The 27,355-nt window shown below is 43.2% G+C and overlaps 1 protein-coding gene across 2 annotated transcripts in view; it reads right to left on the minus strand.

Moving 5' to 3' along the window:
- The window catches only part of PSD3 (pleckstrin and Sec7 domain containing 3), a 189,691-nt gene that overhangs the window by 133,233 nt on the left and 29,103 nt on the right, over positions 1 to 27,355 (minus strand). The window contains exons 3-4 of one of the 2 annotated variants that reach the window (XM_063129137.1): positions 20,070 to 21,108; positions 10,916 to 11,263 (exon numbers count right to left, since the gene is read on the minus strand). In XM_063129137.1, coding sequence (XP_062985207.1) covers positions 10,916 to 11,263; positions 20,070 to 21,108 — 1,387 coding nt within the window. Of the gene's footprint in view, positions 1 to 8,472; positions 8,553 to 10,915; positions 11,264 to 20,069; positions 21,109 to 27,355 lie in introns of those variants that run through there. The other variant, XM_063129139.1, reaches the window with a different exon arrangement.

Genomic DNA, 27,355 nt, shown 5'->3' on the forward strand with positions numbered 1-27,355 from the left:
GTAGCCAAGGTCAGCAGCTGATAGGCCGGCTGGAGAGAAACACCCAGACACAGAGGAGCCCATAGGGACTCCTAGACCACAAGCTACTAATCGCTCTTTTTAATTTCGAAGCCATGTGACTCCTGGCTTGGTCTCAAGCCCCCTCCCTGAAACGCGGCCCCTAACAGCTGTACCGCACAGAGAAAGGTTGGTCCCCTTCTGCTCATTCATTAAAAGGATTGGATAACGTTACTGTCATGCATCGTTCCCTTGTCAATCAGCTGATCTCTAATCAACATTTAGAGCCTGGCTCTCGTTTGCACCAAAGCCTCCAGAGCTGCTCCGTAAAGGATTCCCCAGCGAAAAGTGAAAAGCTGGCACTTGACCTGTGACCTAAAAACCACCTGGCTTGTTTGGTTCATCAGCAGTGGCTATATCTGCTGGCAAAAAGAAAGATGCAAAAGAACTGCCTCTCCTTTCTGACAGATTCTTCTGTGTTTGAGACAGAGAAATACTTAACTCTTCCTTGTCAAGCTCTGGTCCCCTATTGGATTTCAAAGGACCAGCTGGGTTCGCCAATCTGCCCCCCTCCGTATGTCAGCACCGGCTGTTAGAAATGCTTCCCAATTTTATTTTATTTTATTAATTTATTAATTAATATCCCGCCTTTCTGCAAAAAAAAAAAAAAAAGGCACTCAAGGCAGGCAAGAATAAAATACAGATTAAAAACAAAATCTAAATTAAATCCTAACATAAAAACAAATAAATTAAAAGCACAATTAAAAACACAATGATAAAAGAAAAGAACAGCATGCAACCAATGGAAACCCCTTCGGCAACAAACCAGATATGCCAAAATCAGAGCAGCTGATTTTAAAAAGAAGTCACCTAGGCAAATATAAGTGATTCTAAACTAAAAGTGGCTCTATTGTATAACAGCAGGAACATTCTGAGAACTTGGCCCCCGTCTATATGAGGATTAATGAGGAGCAACAGGATTGCTCCTCATTAAATATAAACCCGAAATTTCGTTGATTCAAATCTAGTAAAGAGCGTCACATTGCAGCAGCAACAGCGATTTATTTCCTGATTTTTAATAGTGCAGTTATAAATGCGCACATGTGCATATACGATGCTACGATGCTATGGAGTAGAGACGATGGAAGCTATAAATTTTATATGTGGAACTCCGCAGATTCATACAACAGACAAACCGGGACCGGGGGAGGGGGAAAGGAACAAGGCAGCAGAATCAGAGAAGTCAAACTAAAAATGGTGTGAAGGAATGAGGCAGACGATAGGTGGGAAATCAGGAAATCGGCCAATCACGTTGTCTTACCCTCAAAGCTCCACCCACATGTCGAAATGCAATTTAACTCCCCCAAAGACACATAGCCATAACGCGGTACAAACTCAGACGTGATCCAAACGTCGTGGTAAATCGCAAATGTGAATATGAGCATTATCGCGTTAAAAACCCGACACTACGGCAAATGGACGGCTGCATCATGTGTCCTGAAACACGAATATGCGCATTTAGGGCGGGGTAAACAAGCTGTATAGACAAGCCCTTGGATAGAATGAAGTGACTCCAAAAAACAAGTACCTGTTGGCCATTGCTGTCCAATCAGCAGCAGCCAGCCAAAGTATTTTCACCCATCAGCACGGCAGTGTTCAGTGGCTGACATCTGAAGCTTCACTAGGTGACCTTGAGCAATTCAGTCTTTCTGTCAAATCTATTTTACCATATAGGACTGTTATAAGGCTAGAATGGGTGTGTGCTGCCCTAAAATCCTTGGAGGAAGGCCAGGTAACAGATGTGCTTAGCTAAGCAAGAGAGACAGTCCTCTGCCCCAATGTGCCCATCTGTGTAGTGGAAATGAGAACGTTGCTTTGCTTCACATCACTTGAAATAGTTTACAGATGTGAAAGCCCCGGGATATTATTGGAAATGGGAGTCAGACATTAGCACCAGGATAAGACAGACCTTACAGTTTTCTGAGAATGTTGGGACGTGGCTTATATGGATGTGCATTTCCTGTGGCCTGTGGGAGGACGCCAATGGCCAACCTGCAGGAGATGCAGAAGCTATGGACCCAAGGAAGCCTGCGTCATCTCCAGACTTCATGGTGTGGAGCAGGGGCACTGAGAAAACCTATAAAGTCTATGGAGATTGCTGGCGAAGGGGAGATCTTCAACTAAAGATCCGGGAGGCTGTGGCTGCAAGTACTGAGAAGGCAAGATGAAGTAACCACTGCTTCCTCCCACTAGGGCCATTCACTTCTTTTACTATTGAGGGCAACTGCTCAAGCTATAGGCCTCCTGAAATCTTCTAATAAGTGCATGTTTGCTCCTTTCACGAAACATCTGAGGAGCAGATTATGATCAGTCAAGAGTGGTGAGACACTGGAAAGGGTAATAGCATCTCTCTCACTCTCTAGCACAATGGTGGACAATCCTCTAGAGTCTAGATATTGTTGGACTACAGTTCCCATCATCTGACAATTGACCACGCTGGCTAGGGATGATGGGAGCTGGAGTGACCAAGAAAGAGAACCCAGGATGGGGCTATGCAGATATGGGTACTCTTATTTTCAACAGCTGAGGTCACTGGGTCAAGGAATAGGTACAGCCTCCCCACCTCCACTCCAAACGTTTTTACTTTCTACCACAGAAGAGAACGGTAACCATTCAGTCCTATGGAGGAAAAAAGTAAAATGCCACTTCAAGGAGGGCAAAAATTTCCCTGCATCCATGACCACTGGGTGGCCTAAATCTTACCAATAGAATCCAGCAGGGGAAGATGATGATGATGATTACGTATCCCACCTTTTGCCCAATTCAATATGTCTCTTTAAACAGGGCAAACGAGAACACACTGCTTCCATTCTTTAGAAATCCTCACGTTTAAAAGCCCTTCCTCTACACAACCCTGCCTGTTCCTGCAGCTGGGCATTTTGTATGCACATGCATACAAATATTAGAAGCCTAGAGACAAAGAATTAGCAAATGGTGAATTCAACCCAGTCTGACTTTCAGCTCTCACCACTGCTCAGTGCTTCCCAGCCCTGGTTGCCCTTCAAAGGTCGGTTCTATGGAATTCACACGGGGCAACAAGTCAAAGGAAACCAAGTTCCACCCCGGCTTCTTTCCCCTGCCTGCCCACTTCCTTCTTCCTAAGAATGCGCAACGCCGCCTGCTCCAAGGCCCCGTGTGTGATGCCACCCAGCCCCACTCCCTCCTTGGTCTTCCCACCACTTTTCAACTCCATGCTTCCCCCAAACAGCACTTCCTGCTTTTAAGGCCACCATCTACTTTGCCCCACATCCTTTGACCATTTTGTCCCCTGACCAGAATCCCAAGCACAGAATTCCCACCCCGGACAAAACGTAGCTCCTCCTGAAATACTGCAGTGTTTTTGTCCTCTCCTCCACCTCCACATTCACCTGTTCCCTTTCCTTTCCATTCATTTCCTTTTGTCTTTGATGTTCTTTAAATATACTGTTCTTTCTTTTTTTAAAAAAAGAAGCATTCTTAGGTTACCTCAGAGCCTCCTCCTTGGTTAACCTATTGCATCATCAGTTCCTTGTCTCGTCCTTTTCCTCAAAGCTCGTCCTTTACAGATCCTTCTTCCCCTTCAAGTTGCCTTTTCTCAGGCCACTGCATCTTTCTTTCAACTTTTTCTAGCGGGACTCTTAGCTATCCTCTCTCCTTGGACTTCTTCTTAGTCATTTTTATTATGCAATTATTGAAAACATTTGTTCTTTTAACAATGATTCAAATTAGCGAGAACAGAGAATACGGTTGGACATTTCTCCCCATACCTATCATTCCAGAATGCACCAAAGGCAACCTATTTTCAAACAATGTCTTGCTTTAAGAATTTTAAAAATCCATTTCTAGACCGCCCATCAGCCAAAGCTCTCTGGGAGGTTCACAAAAATTAAACCATAAGTACAGCATAAAATATTATATAAAAACTTCAAGCCAGAATATAAAACCAAAAGTACAACCAGAATAAAAATGAGCAGCAATGCATAGATTTAAAATAAAAAATTTAAAATGCAGAATTAAAACAGCAGAGTTAAAAGATTAGGATAGTAAATTGCTAAAAAAAAATGGGGGGGGAGTCTTCACCTGGAGTAAAAAAATATTTCCGCATCATTATTACATCCCAGACCTACAAAACCCAATAAAGACAAAGGGGACATTATTTCCTTTTTCCAAAATAAAGAGGTTGAGATTTTAGGGGCCGTTAAGTGATTAACAAGAAACTCCAAATCCTCCTTTTCTATACAATCCTTTAAATAAGTATGAACACTCCTAAGAGGCTCTTTCTAAAACCTAACTCCTGTTATTTTCTCAATATAAAATAAAACCAAATTCTAACTTTTATAAAACACCAAAATGTACACATATAATCACGAGGAAGCCAAATCGCCAATATCTACCATGTTCTAAATTACAAATCTTCTTAATTTTATATGGTGTTAAATACCTCTTCTCAGTCTTCAGCCATCCTGTGTGAGGTTTTCATCTGAGCTAAACTGACAACTTCCTCCTTCCACTACAGAAACTGGACTGCAAATAGCTTTACTAACAGGGCGAAGAACTATTACACCTAGTCAGTCATACGCACAAAACAAAAAATGTAATGCCAGTGTTCCTGGGCTCGGGCTCTGTCACACTTAGTGACCAATAACAGAACTGTGGGTGGGGCAGACCAAAAAGACCAGGTTCTCAAATGCTGCTATTAACTAGAGTTGAGAGCTGCAATCTGGGATATATTCAGAGAGGGTGGGGAACTGTCCCTTCTCAGCTGTGTCTTCAGTTGCAACCTGTTTTCTGTCTCCCATTTAAGCCAGTAGATCCCAACCTTTTATAGCTCTCTCCCCTAACACTGAGAGTACATCATTGGCTCTAGAAAGAAATCACTTGGAGCCTGGGCTGACTTTTTCCCTACCAGAAGCCACAATGCACCCTATTCTGAATACCACATTGAACTTCTCACAGCTCACAGGGGACACCTATCGGCTGCTCAGTGTTCTTCCAGGTTTTAGTTTTGGTTTTTGCATGTTGCTTTCACCGATCACACGAACGATGCAAAAGGCCACCGCAAGCTCTCTTGCCCCCTGAAACAAGACACAACGAGCCCTGCCCACTGCACCTCGCTGCCTAACCTCTTGCACGTCCCTACCTTTGCTGCCGCGTGATGCAGCAAGAGGAATTGGCCTCCCAGGTCTCATGAGACCTGCACAAACTCTCACGGGAGCCGTGCAGCCGCTTCTCCTGCCTGCTCTCTCGCTATGGCAAATGCAGCTGGTGGAGCTCTCTAGGGCACCTGCTAGAGGTGGTGGAACGAGCCCTCCGCACCAGGTTAGCGCTGTAATTTGCTGCTCCTCCGACTCTGCTGCGTGGTGCAGGTGTACGACAAGGGCTAACCCTGCAAAGGACTCCAAGGAAGTTATAGCAAGCAATTTCTAAACCCCTTGTATTGTAGCGCACCATTCTTTTTTGCTTGTTCTTTATGCACTTCGACATAGGAGGTTGCTGCATGCATCTGGAGAAGGAAAAGGGAAAACGCTACTGCAGTACATTTGTACACATGCTACATGTTACCAAGACATCTGTCAGTCACTGCTGTTCAGGACCCATTTTAAATCAGGCTCTACCATTAGATTTGGGGAGAGGTCTTCTACCCTTCCCTTGATTTCTGCTGTGTTTTCAGGAGATCCATAAGATTACATCAAAGTTTAAGAATTGCTTGCCTACAGCAATTGCAGCACATAACCGAAGGGATGTTGAACCTCTTTCAGCCCAAATTCAATTCAGAGAAGCATTCGGATGCCATATTCCAGTGGGGCCAGAGCCAAAGGCAAATGGAATTTGGGCAAAAATACCCACAATACCGACATATTTTAGCTAACAGCTCTTACTGCCTGTAAGAGAGACTTAGGAGAGGCGTGGGGTGGCGGGTCAACACGTGAAAGTCAGGGAACCATCAAATGACTAGTAGAATGGGGGGAAGGGGCGAGGCCATGTGGGAGGCCTGGATTCGGATCCAGAAGGCCCACAGTCCTGAGGTTCAACAGCCTTGACATAAACCAAGCTTGGCTGTCCACTCTTGTGGGGAAAAAATGTAAAGCGTCACCAAAGTCTCAAATACTGTGTGGCTTAGTCTTCACTGACAGAGACCCCACAGGGTGAGAAGGGAATTAATAAGTTCCTGAGTTTTATATTCTCTATTTCCACACATACCTTTGCCTGTCGTTATGGAATGCCTTTAACTGGGATATATTCACAATGCACACAGTATAGTAAAGATGCATATTACAGGTGCCAGAAATTACAAATGCCTTGGGAACACAAGGCCCTTCAGCATGGAAAAGGTCTTAACAGTGGATTGGTTTATATGTGTGTGTTTCAAACTCAATACAAATAAATGACCAAATAAGCAGCTGAGAACACAACCCAGCTTAAAGCACACTCAAGTGGGGAAAAAGGAGGTATATTTAGCTTATGTTCCAATTTCCAACTAAATCTGGTTCACCAACTTCCCCAGGGAAGATTAGTTCAGCCCTAGTTTTCATTCTGTCATGACATGCAGTACTGGGAAGCCAATTTGCCAACATTCAACACATATAAGCTAAACGCTTTGCTTTTTGCCCATATTTTATTTAGAACAGCTTTTCCCCTGCCTGGTGCCCTCCAGATGGGTTGAGGAACGCCAATTTAGATATTAACCCTCCAAGCGCCCCATTTGTTGGAAGCTGTACATCATAGTGCAATGACAGCCCACACTTATGAACTATTTTCCTCCCCTACCAACTTAATAAGAGGGGTGGAGAAATTCAAAAGCGTTTGTCGATATGACATTCTAACAGCAAATATAAAATAAAGAAAATGCGGACGTAAGCATCTTATTAAAGCCTCTGTAGCATTTACTAACCATTCTATCCCTGGTGGTTCCAATCTTGGGATCTCCTTAAATGAGCTGAAGGCTTATTCATAGACCTGGTTCTCACGACTACATCAGCCCACTGTGGTCTATTAGTTTCAATGGGGTGCGGTGCCCACAGATGCCAGGTTGCTGATTCAAGCCCCCGCCGCCATGGATTCTCATGTCATTGAAACCCAGCGAGCTTGGCTTGTTGGAGTGGTTAACAAGCAACTCCATCCCAACAAGTCGCCCTTGCAAGATTTGGGCGACATGAGAAGCCATGCCCAGTGAGGATAATTATGCAAATCAGCCAACACATAAGCAGTATGCACAGGGTGGTTAATAAGCCACCATGGCTTTTTAACTACCCTTTGATTTTCCAAATCAGGCCACAGAGTGAATATGATAACAGCCTATCCATGATGGCGGTGATACCTCCTTACCACCAGACACCCGAGTCGAAGCCAATGCAAACAGCAAAACCTGAATGTGTGCCTCGCTTCATCTGTTGTACCAATAATACATTAGGAGAGGCCCAGAACTGACACAACAGCTATAGATGCCTGTCGAGGCATCAGTATTGAAGAACTTTGTTTATAAAACATGACTGTATGTGGAATTTTACAAGGCCGCATAAGCAACCACAACAAAAAAGATAAGGTCTTTGCTCAGAGAAGCTCCCCATCTAAAATTAAACTGTAGATAAGAGAAAGAGAGGAGAGGAAGGGTAACAAAGGATGGGTGTGAGCGAGGGATGTATGGAAATTTCTTTTCAGTCCGCAATCCCTAGAAAATACCCTGTTTGCAACACTGAACACAAACGTGAATGGAAGCACATTTTCTCCCCAAATATTTGCAAATTCCCAAATTTGCATCTGTGTTTCCAAACTGTGCGCTTGAAAAATGAACACCTTTCTCAAAATGCGCAACTTTCCCATTCAAATGAACCAAAAGACAGCTCACAAACGCAAATGAGAGTGAGCCGAACCAAACTTTGCTTTGAATTTCAGCAAGCAAAAGGATCCCTGGTTCTCCCGTACCTACTGCTAGCAAATGTCACTGCATGCACATACCTAGGTTTTGTTTCAGATCAGGTTGAAGGTAAAGGTATTAAATCAATAGCCTTCATGAAAAGGTGGGGTTTCGTAAGAAGAAAGAGACGTGGCACCACGCAGGTGTTTTGGATAAAAAGTCTGGCATATCTCAGAAGAATTATATGTATACGAAACCTTTTGTCAGCTCAACCTGGGGGCCAGTTGTGCAGTGGGTTAGTTCAGGGGCAGCCAGAATGTAGATCTCCAGGTGTTTTGGACTTCAACTCCCAGAAACCCCTGCTAGCATTGTGAATGGTCAGGAATGCTAGGAACTGAAGTCCAAAACATCTGGAGATCTCTTTTCTGCTCACCCCTAGGTTGATGCACAAGCAGAATCCCCAGTCTGTCTCTCCTCACGTGGCTGACACCATGTTGGTGCTTGGGGATCAGAGATGGCACATTTTGGATGAAGTGTATCCAAAATGTTGCTGACATTCAATTTTACACCTAACTTCCCACCTGAGTCGGGGTTTTCAGCCTGTTCATCATCAAGGCAAGGCTTCCTTTGAATCCATAAGGAATTTGCTAAATAAACAGATGATGTACTGGCAATGCAGTGCTATTTCATTCCAAGAACCATATTCATCAGATGTCATGGCACTGCAGGAGCAAGAAATTCATTCTGTCTCTTTTGACTACATTGGAACATATCAATACCTTTTTTTAGTGCTATGATTATGTCCTCCATAGGAATCAAATTGCCTCTTTTCTAAGGTCATACAACTCCCACACCAAAACAATCATGTCAGAGAAAGAATTGGCCATGGACAGCAAACATCAGCATAGTTGAGTCATTACTGCACAAGAATAATACAACACCCAGGTCCAGACATTGTACATGCTTAGGGCCAAACTACATGTGATTCTAAACATGTCACTGCATGTACTGTGAAACTTTATTTTATTATTATTTACTATAAATAGCAGGTGTAGCGGGTTGATCCTTTCTTTTCTCAAACCCACTGCAGGCGTAACAAAAATCACCCGCCTTGAAGCTATTATTTGTTATGTGTCTGCTCCTCCCTGACCTGCTATTTATAGGGTTTAAAAAATAAATTAAAAAATACTAACAATACCTGCCATTACATGTTTAGCATCACATGTAATTTGGCCTTTAGGCAGATCACATGGTTCATGAAACTACCATCTCAAAGAGCAGGCACAGGGTTATAAGTCTGAACAAATCCCAAAGTCCATGAGAGGGGAAAATCCACTTAATTCAGGGAGAGGATAATCTATTTAATTGTTTTAAACCTTGCCATATCTAAAAGAGATTCACAAAAATTGGGTGCAAGGCTTATTTATATTATCTGTATCCTATACTGGGTTAAATGTGTTTACATTAATACATCTCTTCCTATAAAGTGGAAAGTGTGTGTGTGTCATGTATGTCCGGAAATGTTTACCCACTTCCAGATGAGTTAGAAACTTGAAATTTGACACAGTGAGAGGTCTGTCTGTACAACGTACCAGAAAAATCTAAAAACATCAATTTGGGGGTTCTAAGTATTTTTAAAGAATTTAATACAAACCTAGGTTTACGCCTACAACTCCTAGCATGCCTTGGGTGGGAGACCAGACTTACCAGCCTTTGGCGGCTGTTGTGAGTGCATAGGCAGGTTGCTGCTGCGTGCCTTTCACAACCCCAACTCCTAAGATTGGCCTCGAGTAGTCAACCCAATTCCACATAAAAGAAAACAACCCACATAAATGGGCTGCGTCCGTTTGTGGGGCCTCCTCCTGTCCTCTGCATGGTTTTAAAATCGTAACTAGATACAACAGCGTGACTTCGAGGGGCCAAACATGCTCAAAGGCACTCCGTCCTGATATTGCTTCTCCTTTGCCGTGCCTTCCATAGGAAGCCATTTTGTGGTGGTGCTCAGGTCAGTTTCTCAAATTGCCAAATGTGCCCGTGGCCCAAAGTGGTTGCCTAGCCCTGTTCTAGTATGGACAAGAAACAGAACACAGGACTAGTCTATACAGATACAAACAAGCTCAATTTTCAGTGGGATAAGTGGAGGCAAAACCTGCTTCCGTTATGGGACAGCCTAGCCTCCAACAAGGACTACCCCACAGGGGTAGTGTATGCCTCTGTGCACAGAGAACATAGACACACATACAGCCAGTGGTGCAGCTCGGGCTGGATCTCAGGGCTGACATCCAGGGCCACAAAGCCTTAGGGGGGCCTAAATGACCACCAAGAGGGTGATAATTAACAGGGGGTAGTGGCAAAAGACCCAGCATCTGCGCTGGCCTGGACATGTTGGAGCTGACTCTATTTTCTACAGCATCCTATCTTCTTATTTTAGAAATATTTTATGGTCAGGGGTTTGTTGACATTAATTTAATGACTTTAACTATCTTCTAAAATATATGAACCTTTTCAACAATAAAATGACGCCTATTCCCAACTGAATGCATGTTTCACAATTGAAGTAAGACACATGACTATCTAAGTGGCACCCTGTAAAACCATTTAGTCCAGGGCCCAAAATGACATCAGGAAAAACTTCCTGACTGTTAGAGCAGTACGACAATGGAACCAGTTACCTAGGGAGGTTGTGGGCTCTCCCACACTGGAGGGACAACCATCTATCAGGGATGCTTTAAGGTGGATTCCTACACTGAGCAGAGGGTTGGCCTTATAGGCCCCTTCCAACTCTACTATTCTATGATTCTGTCTAACTGCACTGCTCCATACAGCCCCTCAGAGGTCCATGCAGTATAGAAGCTCGCAAACTGTGTAGATGCGGGGGAAATCTCAAGGCTTTCCTTAAATCTACAGTTTGCAAACTTCTAGTACAATAAGTGTCTTTTTGTGTGTGCGATTTGCCAACCAGCCAACGGACTAAGATTAAAAAGCTCAGCAGCAACAAATGTTACATCAGTCATCTAAAGTTACCTTTCCAAATGATCAGCTTCTGTGATGTCCGACTCCTTCACTTCTCCTAGGCCGTTGGAGACCCCATCACAGGGGCTCTTCCCAATCTTCCCATCAGGAGTCCTTTCTAAAAACTGAGCGTCTTCCTTGATGCGCTGCTGGATCATCGGAGTAAGTGGCATTTCGAAGCTGAAGTAGCTATCAGGCTCAGAATATAACGTTTCCAGCGACTCGGCACTATAATATAAAGACGCATTGTCTAGGATGCTTTCAAACTGAGAGCTGTACACATCTGTTGAGACTTCGGAGTGCGGTTGCCCAAGGACATCTTCCATTCTCCCACTGACCGTTTCTTCCTCCTCCATTAGCCTAGGAATCCAAACCAAAAAAAAAGCCACTTCAGTTTCTGTTTTAAGTCTTGCATGTGGGTAACCTCAGATCTTGCACACATATACAAACAGCTTCTCCTTTTGATCAGCAAGTACCAGCTTTTTACACGTCTGGTTGCAATTGTGTTGAGGGAGAACAGACACCCTCGTCTTTCCCTGTGATTCCCTCCCCTCAACCCCCCACCCCCACCAGTACTGAAAAAAAGACAAAAGTGACCAGGATGTTATGATGTATGCTAAGATACATCGGTTCATTGTGTTCAGGAGAGAAAAAGAAACGCACTGTGTGTCTCTATCATAGATTAGCTTTTGGAGATTCCAAAGCTGCTGGAGCCTTTCTCCCAACCTCTCAGCCAATTCACAAAACAAAAGCAATAGATTAGAACAAGAGACAGACAATGGTTACTCAGAGACTTGAAGGTGGCACGATAGCGGCTTTGTTTTTCCCATGGCATTTCTTTTGTCCTACAGGCAACAGGCTTTGCATGGGGTTTTTTTTAAGCTCTGCAAGACCAGTGAAGAGAGAGACCTGGTTCACGAGAAATCACTGTGGGCGAATTTCTCCATGGGTTATTTTGTCGCTGCGGCAGCCACATTTTGAATATTCGAGCCACAGCAGGGACTCATTGTAGCTTCTTGTTCCGTGCAAGCCCAGCACAAGTAGGTTTTCAGGGTGGTTGACAAGCCATCCAGAACACATGGATTGTTTTAGAGTTGCCGGTGGGTTTTCAACACCCCAGCAACTCACCCTCACCACGTTCACACATAGTGACAAGCTATGGCATGCCTCCACAGCATCTTGAACATTCAAAATGGCAGCCACCACAACAATAAGCCCCACAGGGAAATTCACTCATGGTGGCTTCTCATTACATGCGAACCAGGCCAGAGACGAGAACGGGAGGAATGTGTATGCCATAGGCAATGATGCCTCTATCACAAGGAGTTTTCACATTTAGCCACAGAGGGGGCTGTGTGCACGTGTAAAAGTCCTATTAGGATGAGATGAACAAAAGAAAGTACTTCCTGCTTCCCTCCCATCCATCATTCTCACATTAAAAGTTGCTCTGAAATTAGCATAGATGGACTTGATGCATTAACAAAGAGACATAGAAGCAGCTGCCTTCTGGACCGGTCCACACACTGCTCCACTAACATCTGCAGAGAGAAACCCTGCTCTGATTGATAAAACCCATTGATACTGATTGATTAACCAAGTGGTTTGGTTCCTTCCACATCAACATCATGACCTTCTGCGTGAGGTGAGGTGTAGAGTGTAAAAAGAAAAACGGAATGCAAATCTTTAGATAATCCTTGGAAATATGATCTCTGCACATAGAAGCTATAATACACTAGCACAGTGGTTCTCAACCTTCCTAATGTCGCGACCCTTTAATACAGTTCCTCATGTTGTGGTGACCCCCAACCATAAAATTATTTTCGTTCTTCTCTACACGATCCATTGTCATGGGATGGTTTGCTAATGAAAATAATACATAACAATAGCTTTAATAATACAAAAGATGATACATGACATAGTTCAGTCAATACAGTTTCCTAAGACCATCGGAAATATGTGTTTTCCGATGGTCTTAGGCGACCCCTGTGAAAGGGTCATTCGACCCACAGGTTGAGAACCGCTGCACTAGCAGAACCTTGCAGCATCTCAAGGACTCTGATTCAAAATATATCTAACCCTGGGACACAACACTCTCATCATGCTTAAAAGATTAGAAGCAGGCCACAGAAATATTGACTCCCATCTCCTCTACTATACGTAATTCCCCACCCTTCCTTCACTGGCCTTACCATGGTTACGGATTACACGATTAAGGATGGCTCTGTTCAGTCGACACGCTAAGCCATGTTGGTTAAGCATTTTGAACTAAACATTATGGCTTAGCGTGTCATGTGAATCATGACTTAGCATGTCGTGTGTATCATTCCTCATCATAACCACAGTTTAAACACGCTCACTAAGCATTTGCTGCAAAGGCTTAGCAGCCTAACCATGGCTTAGCAAGTTGTCTGAACAGGCCTGATGTTATCAGCAGTTAATGTGAACCAAGGTTTCATCTTAATCATGATTCAAAATTGGTTAACAAACCCTGAACGAGAAGGAACCTGCTAAGCCTCAACCATGGCCAACATGGGTGACAATGTATCATTTCACCACACTGAAGTTCACTGAGAGAAGGACGAGGAGAATTCATTCTCTCTTCCCAATCTCTTCACTGGAGCATGGTCATTATGCCTGCGCTGTATAAATATTTATGCAGATTAGAAGAAGAAACAGGAAGTGGGGAGGAAGAGACAGAGTCTGAGTGTTAGACAAGGAGAGAGCAGAAGGCCCTGTAATTATATATATTTTTTAAACTTAATAAAGCACTCTGTTTATATGAAGTTAGGAGTGGCTCCTTTGATTAACTAAACAGTGTCACATGAAACATGTACCAGCCTCTGATGAGTTATTGGGTCAAGTGACTCTACAAATCCTGCCCTTCCAAGAATAAGATCACTAGAGTAAATAAAACACAAACTACTCTTATGAGTAATTGCATCTAGGTAAGCAATTTGGCCCAAGTCATTTCCTTTTCAGAGAAAGGACTGTCCACTTTTTATTGAGACATGGCCCAACCTAATAAGTGATAAAATAATTGCGATGGAGTCCATGAGGTTACTTAGGAAAGCATTTTAACGAAGATTCATTATAGTCAAGACTCCTGCTGTTAAGTTTATAATAGTTTTCAACACATATTACACATTTCTGCATCATGTTTATACCATTAATTGCTTACTTACCATATAAATGAAGCCATAATAATGCAAACTATGATTAAAGAAAATGCCTGCTCCTACCATATATATAGTTCACATTAGAAGAGGAAACAAACTGGAGAAGCAAAATATTTTTGCGTCTGAAATGGGAATGGCTAAACTGAAATGTTCAAAGAGTGGGAAAAGTTTACAGGAGGGGGATTCTTTAATGTGCATATTCATTAAGGGTACAATAGAGATTGACTCTTCTCCATTCACATGCCTCATGCCAGCCATGCTGGGACAGAGGAAGCCCAAGAACCTACCCGACATGAACCTACCCGCTCACTGCGCTCAACATCTAAGGTCCTCCTCCGAGTGCCTACTCCGAGGGAAGCTCAGAGGATGGCAACAAGGGAGAGGGCCTTTTCAGTGGTGGCCCCCCAATTATGGAATGATCTCCCCGATAAGGTTCGCCTGGCGCCCACATTGTTATCTTTTTGGTGCCAGGTCAAGACTTTTCTCTTTTCCCAGGCATTTTAACAGCATTTAACAACATTAAGTTTGTTTTTAATGGACCCCAGAATTGTTGTTTTTAAATGGATACTGTTGTTTTTATACTGTCGTTTTTATATTTTTGACCGTTTAAAATTTTGTATACTTTTTTAATGTTCAGTTTTTAACTTTTGTAAACCGCCCAGAGAGCTTCGCCTATGGGGCGGTATATAAATTTAATAAATAAATAAAATAAATAAGAATGTACTGGTAGTGGAAGCTTACAGAAGTGTGATCTTGAAGACCCAATGTTGGAGTGGCTGTCTGGAAGAAAGAGCAGTGATCTTCAATGGGTCCAGGCCCAAGATCGACCTCGGACTCCCAACCTGCAACATGGGACCCACTCTCACAATCGCCCAACATGGTGACAACAGCTTTACTACAACCCATCTGGACTGAGCTTTTCCACAACCCATGTGGGCGGATCTTGCGGCCCCTTTTGTGTGGCAACCCACCAGTTGAAGACCACTGAGCTAGTGCACACCTGCACAACTTGTGACCCACTAAGTCCAAATGGAGACTTCAGCCATGTGCTGTGTAGTACAGCCAGTATGATGTGGAGGTTACAGCAGCCTTCCCCAACCTGATGCACTGGACTACAATCCCCATCATTCCCAACTAGCATAGCCATGCTGGCTGGGAATGATAGGAGTTATAGTCCAACTAGAAAGCACCAGTTTGGGGAAGGCTTGCTTAGAGTGTTGCACTAGGGCTGGAGAGGCCAAGGTTCAAATCCCCACTCAGCCACAAAACTCTCCCTGGGTTACCCTTGGGCCAGTCGCACTCTCTTGGCTTAAGTTGAGTTGTGAGGCTATAATTGGGGAGGAAGGGCAGGGAGAGAAAGAGAACCATGCATGCTACCTTAAGTTCCTTGGAAGAAATGTGGATATAAATGTAATACAAGGCTAGGTGCTTGACTGACTGACCTACCCCCGCCAGTTCATAGAATTCAATTCAGGGCCAAAAGTAAAAGACTTATTGAGATTCAGGTAGTTCACCATAAATGGCTGCCTGGTTGTGTTCAGGTAGGTGGGATGCAAGTTTTGCAGGACTGTAACTGTGGGAGAAGAACTTAAGGGACAGGGCAGCAGAGCAGAAGGAGTGGCAGGGAACGAGAAGTGGCTCAACTTTGTGGGGAGCATTAGGGAAGAAGTATATATTACCCCCAATATCAGAGACAGCATGCCTCTGTATGCCTTTTGCTGAAGATCACGACCAGGAGGGGGCGGTTGTGCTTCTGTCCTACTTGTGGCCTTCCAGTGGGCATTGGGTTGGCCACTGTAGAAACAGAATGCTGGACTACAGAGGTCTTTGGTCTGATCCAACAAGGCTATAAACACACATTCTTATGTTTATCAGTATGGGAGACAGGGGGCTGCAAATCTTGCGATTCTTAGAGCTGGTTCATCCCTATCCTCTCCACGCACATTCCTCCTCCATTGCACCCAGAACCTTGAATGTGGACTAGGGCTCTATGCCTTTAAATGCTTATCAAAGTAGACTCCATTCATGCATGCCAGCCAGCTGGCCCTTTTCACAGTAGACCACCACTCAGGTGAGGCCTGTTCACATAATGACACCCCATTCCTTTCCAAAATTCTTGTGTGTGATGGGGAGCTGCCACATGGGCCTGGGGCTCACCCCCACACCTCTCTGCATCAACAAACTACATGTGTCAGGATGGTGTGCAAAGCAGCTCCCATTGGGTGTCCAGTTTCTCAAACTTTGTTCAGTCCTGCGTCCCAGAGACAAGATCAACTAAATTATTATTAATTAAAATATTTCTGAGCCGCCTTTCAGGGCAGGAGTTCTTCCAAAGCAGTGTACAATGATAAAACACACAATAAAAACTGATACGGTCTTAAAAAACAAAACACCCCACCAAGAACAGCAATAAAAACAGCAACAGCCGTGAATATATCAGGGGAAAGCCAAAATTAAATAGTATTTTTTTCAAGGCCTTCTTAAAAGCCTGCTATGATGGGGCCTGGCAGATGGCAAGTTATTCCAAAGGTGTGGGGCCACTATGGAAAAGGCCCTGTCTCATGGGATGACCCACCTAACTGCTCTCACAGGTGGGCAAATCAGAAGGGCTTGAGGCTGATATGGGTGAAGGCAGTTCTAAAGCAGCCACACCCAACTTGAGACCCTTCCAGATGTGGTGGACTGCCACCCCCACCATCCTCAGCCTGGCTGGGGATAATGGGGTGAACCGCCCAGAGAGCTTCGGCTATTGGGCAGTATAGAAATGTAATAAATAAATACAAGCTCAACCGCAGCTTTTAAAGCTCAGCTAAAAACTTTTCTTTTTCCTAAAGCTTTTAAAATTTGATTTTGTTCTGACTTTATACTGTTAGTTTTACCCTACCCAGTGCCTGTTTACCCTACCCTGTGCCTGTTTGCATTCTCTTCCCCTCCTTATTGTTTCATTATGATTTTATTAGAATGTAAGCCTATGCGGCAGGGTCTTGCTATTTACTGTTCTACTCTGTACAGCACCATGTACATTGATGGTGCTATATAAATAAATAAATAAATAAATAATAATAATAATAAATAAATAAATAAATAAATAAAAATAAATAGTCCACCACATCTGAGGGTGCCAGGTTGGGGATGGCTGAATGAAATGGTCTCTGTCAACTACAGACATCCCTTAGCATTAAGATACTGAGAATTGTCCCAAATTCATCTCTACACAAGCTTACCTTTTCCACTCATTCATTGCTGGTTAGTCCAATGTCCTTCCACCTCCCATCTTCCCATAAACCAGCTCCTCCACTCCCCAGTCTTCATTTAAACCCTAGCTCCCCTGCCTTCTGGCTGCAAAACCAAGGCGACAATCTTTTCAAAGCTCTCAGTCATTCTCATGCATTGCTGGCCTGCAGTCAGGAAGCCAGGCTGAACATTCTGACCAGCTTTGGAATAACCTCAAAAATCAAAAGGAGCAACACCGGATGCACTTAGAATTTTAAAAAGCAGCCTGCGATTGGCCTCGAACCAAAGTGTGTTTCTTGCCTGGTGGTGGTGATTTGCCGTTGCTATGACAGAAGCATCCAAAGAAATGCAAGAAAAATAAGATGGAGCTTCAAAGCCGGAGCATTCAGAAACATCTCGACAAGAGTTGGCATCTACTTTTTCCAAGATGCGCAAACCATCCTAGTACATTCAGTACATGATGCAGATACATTTTCTGTTGTGTGGGTTTTTGAAAAAATAGAAACAACAACAAGCTGTTTTAATATTGAGAATGCGGGTATTAGACTATGAGAAGGAATCTTCACACTGTTCTCAGTTTAAGACAAAGTTTGAAGATTAGCTGTGTGGTTATACCTGAAACAGATGAGAGACAAATGACAGCCCAGAGCAAGCACCCAACCAAGGCCAGATCTACACCAAGCAGGATATAACACTTTGAAAACGGGTTGAAAACTGTATATGTGGTGTGTCTTGGGCCCCAACAGTTGTCACTACTGTTATAAACCGTTTTAAAAGAGTAGTATAGATTCTGCCCATCTTAGTTCTTACCATAGGCATGCACAAGGGATGTACCGGGTGTGCCCAGGCACACACTAATGTCTTAAACAATAAGAGTGGAATTGAGGCCACTGAGTAAGGATGCATTTCTATTATGCCAAACCTTTGGCCTTTAAGTCTTCTGGATGCTTTATGATAAATGTTTGGCTATTGTGTCCTATCATAATGAGAAGGCTTTTTATGTTGAAGTTTTCTGGTTTTAAATATCATTGATTTTGTGTGTGTGTGTGTGTGTTTGACAAGTTGTCTCATGCCCTGCTTTGTGCACCTCGTGTTGAACAGCACTGCAAGAATTCTAAAAATAATGTATATAATAAAATACATGTGCGTCAGTCTGTCCATCACTCACGGACAAAGCACCAAAACCATAAAAACCCAGACAACCTGAAACTTGGCATGCATACTAAGGGGATCCTAGGGGTGTGCACTTCAGAGTTCCTTTATTTTTTTCAAAATGCAGTAGTTAAATGTGTCCATTTGGTTAAAGCCTCCGGTAACTTCTTCAACCAATAGAGGCAGACTACCCTAACCAGCATAGTTTTGCAATGCACAGAGTTTGAGGCCAGTAGAGATTAGTAGGCCGGGTTATTATTTATTTATTTATTTATTACATTTTTATACTGCCCAATATCCGAAGCTCTCTGGACAGTTCACGAAAATTAAAACCATAATAAAACAACCAACAAGTTAAAAACACAAATACAAAATACAGTATAAAAAGCACCTGCCCTCTGTTTTAAGGTAGCCCCCCACAGGGGAATGGAGTGCATAAACCCTTCCCCCTAAGGGTGCTATAGGGGTGCACCATGGCCTAGGGAAGTCAGTGGCCATGAATGCATTTACATAGAGTGGGCACAATGCGTCCAACTCTGACAGATATGTAAGATTTCTTGAAGGCTTTGTTGTATTGAACTAAGCACTACTCCAACCCATCTGAAGTCGGGTCCAGTCACTAGCAAATAATAAAACAGGACTGCCTTACATTCCCCAGGACGATTACAAAATTTGTAATTTTGCATTGCTGCTGTTTTTATCTGGTTGAGCTTTTTTATTGTATTTTATATTATGGTTTTATACTGCTGTTTTATATTATGAATGGCTTTAATTTTTGTGAACCGCCCAGAGAGCTCCGGCTATTGGGCGGTATAGAAATGTAATAAATAAATAAATAAATACAGGGCTGAACTCCAGCAAGTTGCTCAGCGGCACTCAGATGTCTGGAGTCGGGTTGTGTTACCTTTCACACCTGAAGAGAGAGGCCTTCTCGGTGGCTGCTCCAGTACTCTGGAACCCTCTTCCCAGGGAAGCAGACTGGCTCCCTCCCTGGTGTGCTTTAGGAGGCAGGAAAACACTTTTCTGTTCCAGCAGGCCTTTGGTGAATGAACTGAACCTCTGTCTGTGTCAAGGACTTTTTAAAATTGTCATTTTAAATGTTTTAATATTGGAATTATTTATTAATTTAAAATATTTATATCCCGCCCTATATCACTAAGATCTCAGGGCGGCATACAGTATAAAAACATACAGTATAAAACAATAAGTATACACAGTTAAAAACAAATTAAACTGTGATCCAAGTTAAAACAATATATAATTTAAAAGCAATAGATACAGTTAAAACAATGTGCCAGTGAGTTTAACCATCAAAGGCTTTGTTAAAAAGCCGTGTTTTTACTCGGCGTCGAAATGAAATCAATGTTGGCGCCAATCGGGCCTCCAAGGGGAGGGCACTCCACAGTCAGGGTGCCACCACAGGGAAAGCCCATTAAAAGAATATGTTTAATATACTTTTAACTTTAGTATATCTTTATTTATAGGTTTTTAATATATATGTTTTAAATTTTGTGATGCCGCCTTGAGGCCCAGCATTGGGCAAAGGGCAGGATATAAAATAATAATAATAATAATAATAATAATAATAATAATAATAATAATACCTGTCATTGTCTGGTACAGATCTCCTCTCCTGAGCCCAGTTCTTCTTTTTTTCTATTACAAAGACTTCATCCTCTCCACCTTCGGCCAGCGAAGCTAAAGGCCTGAAGTTCTCCCAGGACACATTCCAAGGGCGCTCAGGCAAACCAGTTGAGTCTGTGGATGGAGTATGGTTGTTTGATATACTAGAAAATGTTCTCCTTCCTTCACCCTCCATCTCAGACCGCTCCATTCCCTTGTGCTCCTCTGCTTTTTGTATCCAAAGGATTTCCACCCCTTGAAATTCAACATGTTTGCTCACTGCTGTCTCTTTTGATATCCTCCTCTCAGAGGCTCTTTCTACTTTTTCTGGAGCAAATGCAGAAAACTCCCGCTCAAAGTCTGCCCAGGCACTACCAAGAACACCAGCAGTGCCCTCATCTCTGTTCTCTGGCCCTGCCAAAGGTACATGGCAACTTGTTTCACACATTTCGTGGACCTCCTCAGTTCCACCATCAGTGTTTTGCAAGGTTTCAGGATGTAATTCCACAGTTAAGACCATAGAGTCCTCTTCGGTGATCCAATACAATTTTCTCTCTGCCGTTACTTCAGATGAAAGAGGCATTTCTGTAGGTTTTTCTTGGCCTGCAAGAACTTTCTCTCTGGCTGCCTCTTCAAACACTCTGCCAGCCCTCCTCTCTTTTTCCATTTGCATCTCTGAACCAAAATCATTCTTTTCTCCATCCTGTGCTTTTTCAGATTCTAAATCTTGAGGGATTTTTGCACTCTCACTCAGTTTGTCAACTGTTTGGGACAGCTGTTCCTCTTCGGAGGGTACTTGTAACTCCTCAGAAATCAAGTTCAGCCCATCTTCGGGGCTGCCATTCTCATGAGGCTCACAAAGCAGCTGATCACTCGGCAGCCCATCTGAAGCACACGTTATAGTCTCTCCAGGAATCTCAGATAACATTTCCAATGTCTTAGCCCCTTCTTCCACAGTCCCATATTCCGGGAATTCGTTGGTGACGTTGTGTGGGAGGAGTGTGCTACCTCCATGGCCACCTGCAAATAAATAAATAAATAAAACGCAAGCCCTTAATTCCATTACCAATATTCTTTCTGCATTCCAGCTACATAGAAACAGTGTTCCATTCTGGTCCCTTTGCCATGATGTCATTTCTTATTTGGTCTTTATTACCAGACTTGTTTTTAATGCAGTTTGAGGTTTGGGACAGCAACAGGTTTTGGAACTCAGGGGTTCCAAGTGAGAAAAGGCAAAGCAGCCTACAGACAGATCTAGGCAAGGCTTAAATTCATTTAACAGTCATTTCCTCTCTCAGGGAGCTCTAGAAGCAGAGTGCTCTTTGAACAAAGATTTCCAAGGCACTTCGAAGGAAGCCAGGGCATTTAAACACGCTTCATAAATCCACTCACCTGCTTCCCAGCAGCAAGCACCCCAGCCTCATTCCACACAAAGATGACTTTCTATGTCAAGGGTGTTTCCTGCGAACACCAAGCAACAAGAGTTCAAAACCAACCCTCCTTTCTTCTCTGTGGAGAAGGTTTCCTGTCTTTATGAGTTTTTGCAAAAGGCAATGGTGGAGAAGCACTATGTGACCCTCTGCCCACCCTCGCTTTCTCAGGGTTCTCTCATATGCCACAGGATTCAGGTGATGGGAAAAGGTCAGCCACCAACATTTTTCAGCTAGCAAGCCCATTTGGAATTTTGAGGGAGTGTCATGGGTGCGCCCACAAAATGGCTGTTTTGGGGGTGGGGCTTACTCATTCATAGAATGACTGCCATGGTGGGCATGGCCAGTCACAAAACACTCATTTCCCAGTAGGCAAATGAGTGAGACTTTAAAAAAAGTAACTTGCTCAACAACCTAAGTACAAGGCAGAGAACAGGGTCTGAGCTCCAAAACAAAAACTAGTCTTTTGAATGCAAATGAAGATGGTTCCTGAGGGCAGCATTTGTTTTGCAGCATGTCAGCTTCCCAATTAATTATTTTTATTTAAAAAAAAATCTTATGAAAGAAAAAGAAAAATCAGGAGGGATAGGGAGACACTAGACCCCACTGACAGTGATGGCCACAAATAATGGGTGGCCACTATGCTAAGCCAAGTTCTGTGGACTCTCTATAAACCTTATAGCTTTGTAGCATAGATAGGCTCTTAACAGCCAGTCTATCACAAATACCAAGCAATTAATTAGTATAGAAAAGGTACACAAAAACACATACCAGTGTGGAAAGTTACAATAAACCAAAGCTGTTCCTGCAACACTGCCCCCATTAACTATGGGGAGCAACTTCTCTACGGTGAGATCCTACACCATTTTGATACACTTGTAAATGTTGAACCATGTGAGCAGGCCAGCCCATGGACCTTTCCCACTGAATCAGGAGACAACAGGTGGAAATTGGCCATCCAATTGGACATCGCAGCAGCATGGAATCTCATCAAAAGGAAGCAGCTGATAATAATTCATGTGCAAATAGGACCAATGTGATATACTGAGTTCTGCTGAGTCACCTTTCCCCAACCTGGTACCCCCCAATTCTTTTGGACTAAAAAAATATGTGGTGGTCTCCAGGTTGAGTAAGAGAGCCCTGAGTCCTACCGAAGACCTTATTCTAATGCCAGAGAGCTATCGGTCATAGTTGCACCTTATAAACACAAATAAACTTATTATAGCCAAATTAAATTATCCCATTATCTTGCATCACTACAGTGTCACTTTATTTAAAATGACAGTGCAGCCAAAGGCAAATACTGTATTAGTGGCCCATATTGTTTTTGTTATTGATGTTTTGGGGTGACAGACTTGACCTTGGGGGAGCTAGGGGTGGAGACAGCCGACAGAAAGCTCTGGCGTGGGCTGGTCCATGAAGTCACGAAGAGTCGGAAGCGACTGAACGAATAAACAACAAATACGTAGTAAATGTTAAAGGACAAAACTGTGCCCAAAGCTATCCAGAATGATAACTTTATACTATTTTGTTTTTCAGATTGGTGAAAACTGAACTATTTAGAAAACCAACAGGCCAGATTATGAAACGGTGATCAGAACCCAGTAGCACCCACTGCTGATACAACACTGCTTTCAATTGTTTGAAAATGGAAGCCACAGAGCACTTTATCTCAGTGCCAAGTTTAAGGGATCTTTCTTGATAGGCAAGGTACCTAGAATTGTGCAAAGGACAATTAAAATAGCAGTTTAGTTTCTAGGTTGAAAAAGCAACAAGAGAAGCAGCAGCAACATAACGCCTCTTGAGTGTTTATTGTGGAACATTATCTCAATAATCCATAAAACAACCCTTAGGAAGAAGGCCCACATAGTTTGACTGCTCTGGATAGCCTGACAAAAAAAAATTGTTCACTACTGACCCTACACATCCTTAAATGTAACTGACCCCTGAAAAATAGGCCCTAGTGAGGTCATAGCAGAAGCCAGCTTTAAAGTAGTGACATCCTGGTTCCTAGGCTAAATCTCCTAGCCACTGTTTGTTAAAACTCTCTTTGCTGACTCGCACCCTATTGACATACAGCTTTCTTTAGTTTATCACAGAGCCCTGTGTTGAATAGCTCCTACGGAACAATGAAACAATTGTCGCTTAGGGAACGCTTCAAGTGGACCAGAGGTCGTATTGACACAATCATCTAAGATGAGACAATGGCCACCTGTCACTGCATACGATTTTGCATCCTGACAGTGGTTAATTTTCACTGACAATTTTTTTTAAAAATGTGCTACTTTATCTGCAACGCAGTAGCCAGGCCTTCTACTGCAAGGAAATGCAGAAAGCCATAAATAAGTAACCGCAGCTAAAGGTACATTTCACAGGGTTATTCTTGAGGGATGCAGATTCTGATAAAAAATGCTCTCCGTCTTTCCTGATCAGCTGCCTAAGGGACAGAGCTTGTTTCTTCACAATATTTATTTCCCTAAAGAAAGCCTTCTGCTTGAAACATGTCAAGACCTTCAAATAAATATTAGCCAGTTTTGAACTCATGGGGGGGGGAATGCGGGGTGCGAAGAAAAAACACGGCAATTTGGGCTGTGTGTGTGTGAATTTATATGTGAATCTGATGTAACATGTGCCTCCTTGTCCAATCTAAGCTTACCTTATTACTTTAAGATGCATTGAGTACAATTTTTTCCTGTATTCAGAGGTATCCCAGTGGGTATATAAGAAAGACCTGTCTTCCTCCTTCAGTGATACCCTGCCATTACTGAGAGGCCTGTGCACACCTCTCCTCTTGCCTCAACAGAAGTTCCTTGTGCAATGAAGCACAAGTAATTTGCACAGAGTGGTGGGATTAAGGCTAGATAGGGATACAAGAGGCACACACAGTTCTCTCATTTCCCATAATGGACTATATGCATACCGAAGGGATGTCTCTTTTATTCCCACATGACAGCCTGTCCCAAGCTGAGGGCCATGGAACTCCAGTTCGTCTCACAAAATTTATTGATGTGCAAAAACTAAAGGATAATTGCATTCCGATCCACACATTCATCTGAGGTGCAGGTCAAGTGGATTCACTTCAAAATGGAGACCATAAAAGATCTTGGAGCACCCCTACCCAACCCTGAACCCAAATTAAGCATACAAAACTTTTCACATCATTTTATCTCCAATTCAGAAAAAGCCGCACAAGCTAAAACTCATGTCATTCTGTTGCTTACTAGCACAAGGAGCTACATCGCACCAGCGATTTATCACACTCTCGCCATGCCTGGTATGTGTTTTTGCAGCGTGGTACTCACATGATGTCGTCCCTGTCCTGCACTCATCTCGCTTCTTCCCCTCCCTTTTCTGTCTTATTTTGGAGCAGGGAAAGTCTGGTTTTTTCCCTCCTCCATCCCGGGTATTGTGGTCCTTGCGCTATATTGGACCATCCCAGTTTTTTGTTGGGGCGTGTGTGTCGAAGACCAGTCTCGCTGACAAAACAGGAGGGCGGTTCAGTTCTCTACTCAACTGCTCAACTGTGAAGGGGGAGGGAGAGAGGGCGCTGAACACCCCACAGAGAAGGTGCCGTTCAACTCTATGGTTCTTACTCCTGAGTAGGCATGTCTAGGTTTCCTGGTCAGAACAATGGTGGCTTCCCATTGCCATGCCAACATTGACCACAACCTTATCCAAAAAACTAATTGCAATACTCTCTCTTCACTTATATTGTTTAATATGATCTTAGGGGAAAGCATAGTGTGTTGATTTACCGTAATTGTGCAGTTTCAGGCTGCCGTACTATTGTATTTGCTCAGAAATAAATAAATTAAACATAGAAAAATATATTTTAAAAATTAACTGCAGGGGGAAGGAGAATGTAGGGGGTGGGGCAGGAGATATCGCCGGCACAATAGCGATATGGGTAAAAAGATACATGAGCTGAAATAGTGCAACAATGCACAGATGTGAAAGTGCCCAGCACTAGACTTGCTAAGGAAACGGAAGGGGGAACCGCAGAATCAAAGCCGGGGGGGGGGGGGAGTAGGTGTGATGGAGTTCAAGAGCAAGGCAAGTAAAGGGGAAAACCGGAAGTTGTCAATCCTAGTTCAGCTGAGACATATGGTGGTCTGAAGGAAGATGCTGGGTTTTTTCATCTCTCAAGCGAAAACAGGTCTGGGCCTATAAAACTTGATGTCCTCCAGATGTTTTGGACTACTACTCCCATAATCCCTGGCCACTGGTTATGCTGGTTGGAGGTTGTGGGAGTTGTAGTCCTAAACCTCTGGAGAGCACGAGGTTGCCTAATCCTGTGGATGGGAGACTATCTGTAAACCCCTGTTTATGTTCTCTGAGCCCCTTTGAAGGAAAGGAAACACAGGGCCTACTTCATGGCAAGATTTACCAGGGATAAGGCCTGTTTTTAACGCTGGGACTAGGGATGGGCGAACATGCAATGTTTGAGCTTATTGAGGTTCTCTGAATCTTTCCTCAAAGCTCATTTGGCCTCATTTTCATTCCGAAACATTAGTGTCTTAGTTTCCCGACTGGGGAAAAAATCGCATTTTCAATTGGGAAAATTTGTGTTTTTAAAAACACATATTTTTCACAATTGGGGAAAAATGTACACTTTTAAAAATGTGAATTTTTTTCCCAATCAGAAAAAAAGAAGACACTTGGGTGAGCTCGACTATCACATGTTTGCTCATTCCTAAATTTTAACCTAATGGCCCCATTCGCATGTAACAGCTCACAATTTAATTAGGCCACAATTTGCCACTTCCACGCTGCATAATCAATTAGTTCTTAGGTTCACTGTGGGCTGTTTAACCCATGATTAGCCCATAGTGTACAGGTTCGTACATCATGAATCATCCTCCAATTAGGCCAATTGGAAGCTGATTATGCACAAGCAGCATCCACTGGACATGTGCTGCAGCAAAACGTGGGTTAACTAAGCCACAATTTGCCACCATTACGTACAAGCCTGATCAACACAAAGCACTTAGAATGCTCAAAAGGACTATGCAGATGTTAAGGGTTATTGTTATTTAATGCCAAGCAGTATGGCATGACTTTAGTTTAAATTAAGGATCCAACAGTTTACTATTTGTTTATCAGAAACAAAGAACAAACACAATCTCACTATCGATCTCACTTGCACTTAGCACAGAATCAAAGCTACAATGCTGTGATCTGGCTTCATTGTGCTCTTGTATATCCAGCCTCACAGCAATGTTATTATTCCAGCCACCCGCTGCTAAGAACCACTCTCTTCTTTTCAAAATTCCCTTGCTACCGCCAAAGAGGCTTGTGCATCGCTCTGTTCAGGTAGCAAAGGTTTAAAGAGCTTCAAGCCCTTTAAGGGAAACTCCTCCCTCATTCCCATCAAGCCACACAGCATCATGTCATGTTAAAGCAACGGGCATCATATCGCGTCAATCTATCCTCCCCCCACCACGCACAGACTCACAGACCCACAGACACACACACACACACACACACACCCCACAAGCCACACTCGAAAAGAAGCAGCAAAATTTAGGACCTGCTCCATTGAAAAGAAGCAGAAAAATCAAACGCACTGAAATGGAACTGGGTAAATTCTCTACATACACCCCACCCCATCCCCAGGTAACCATTTTGCTTTCTTCCCCCCACCCCCAATTTAACTTTAGTTTCTTTTGATAAACAACACATTTAATGCCTTGAGTTATACGGCTGCATGAGAAAGCTGAGCCGCTGAAGCAAATATAGCCGGGAAGCAGCTGGTGCTTCCTGATGACTGGTGCTTTTAAGAATCCATAACTTAATGGAGCACTGGAATAATATACATGATCCTTCTTACACGAAAA

Source organism: Elgaria multicarinata, chromosome 6, assembly GCF_023053635.1.
Source record: "Elgaria multicarinata webbii isolate HBS135686 ecotype San Diego chromosome 6, rElgMul1.1.pri, whole genome shotgun sequence".
Classification (NCBI taxonomy): Eukaryota; Metazoa; Chordata; class Lepidosauria; order Squamata; family Anguidae; genus Elgaria; species Elgaria multicarinata.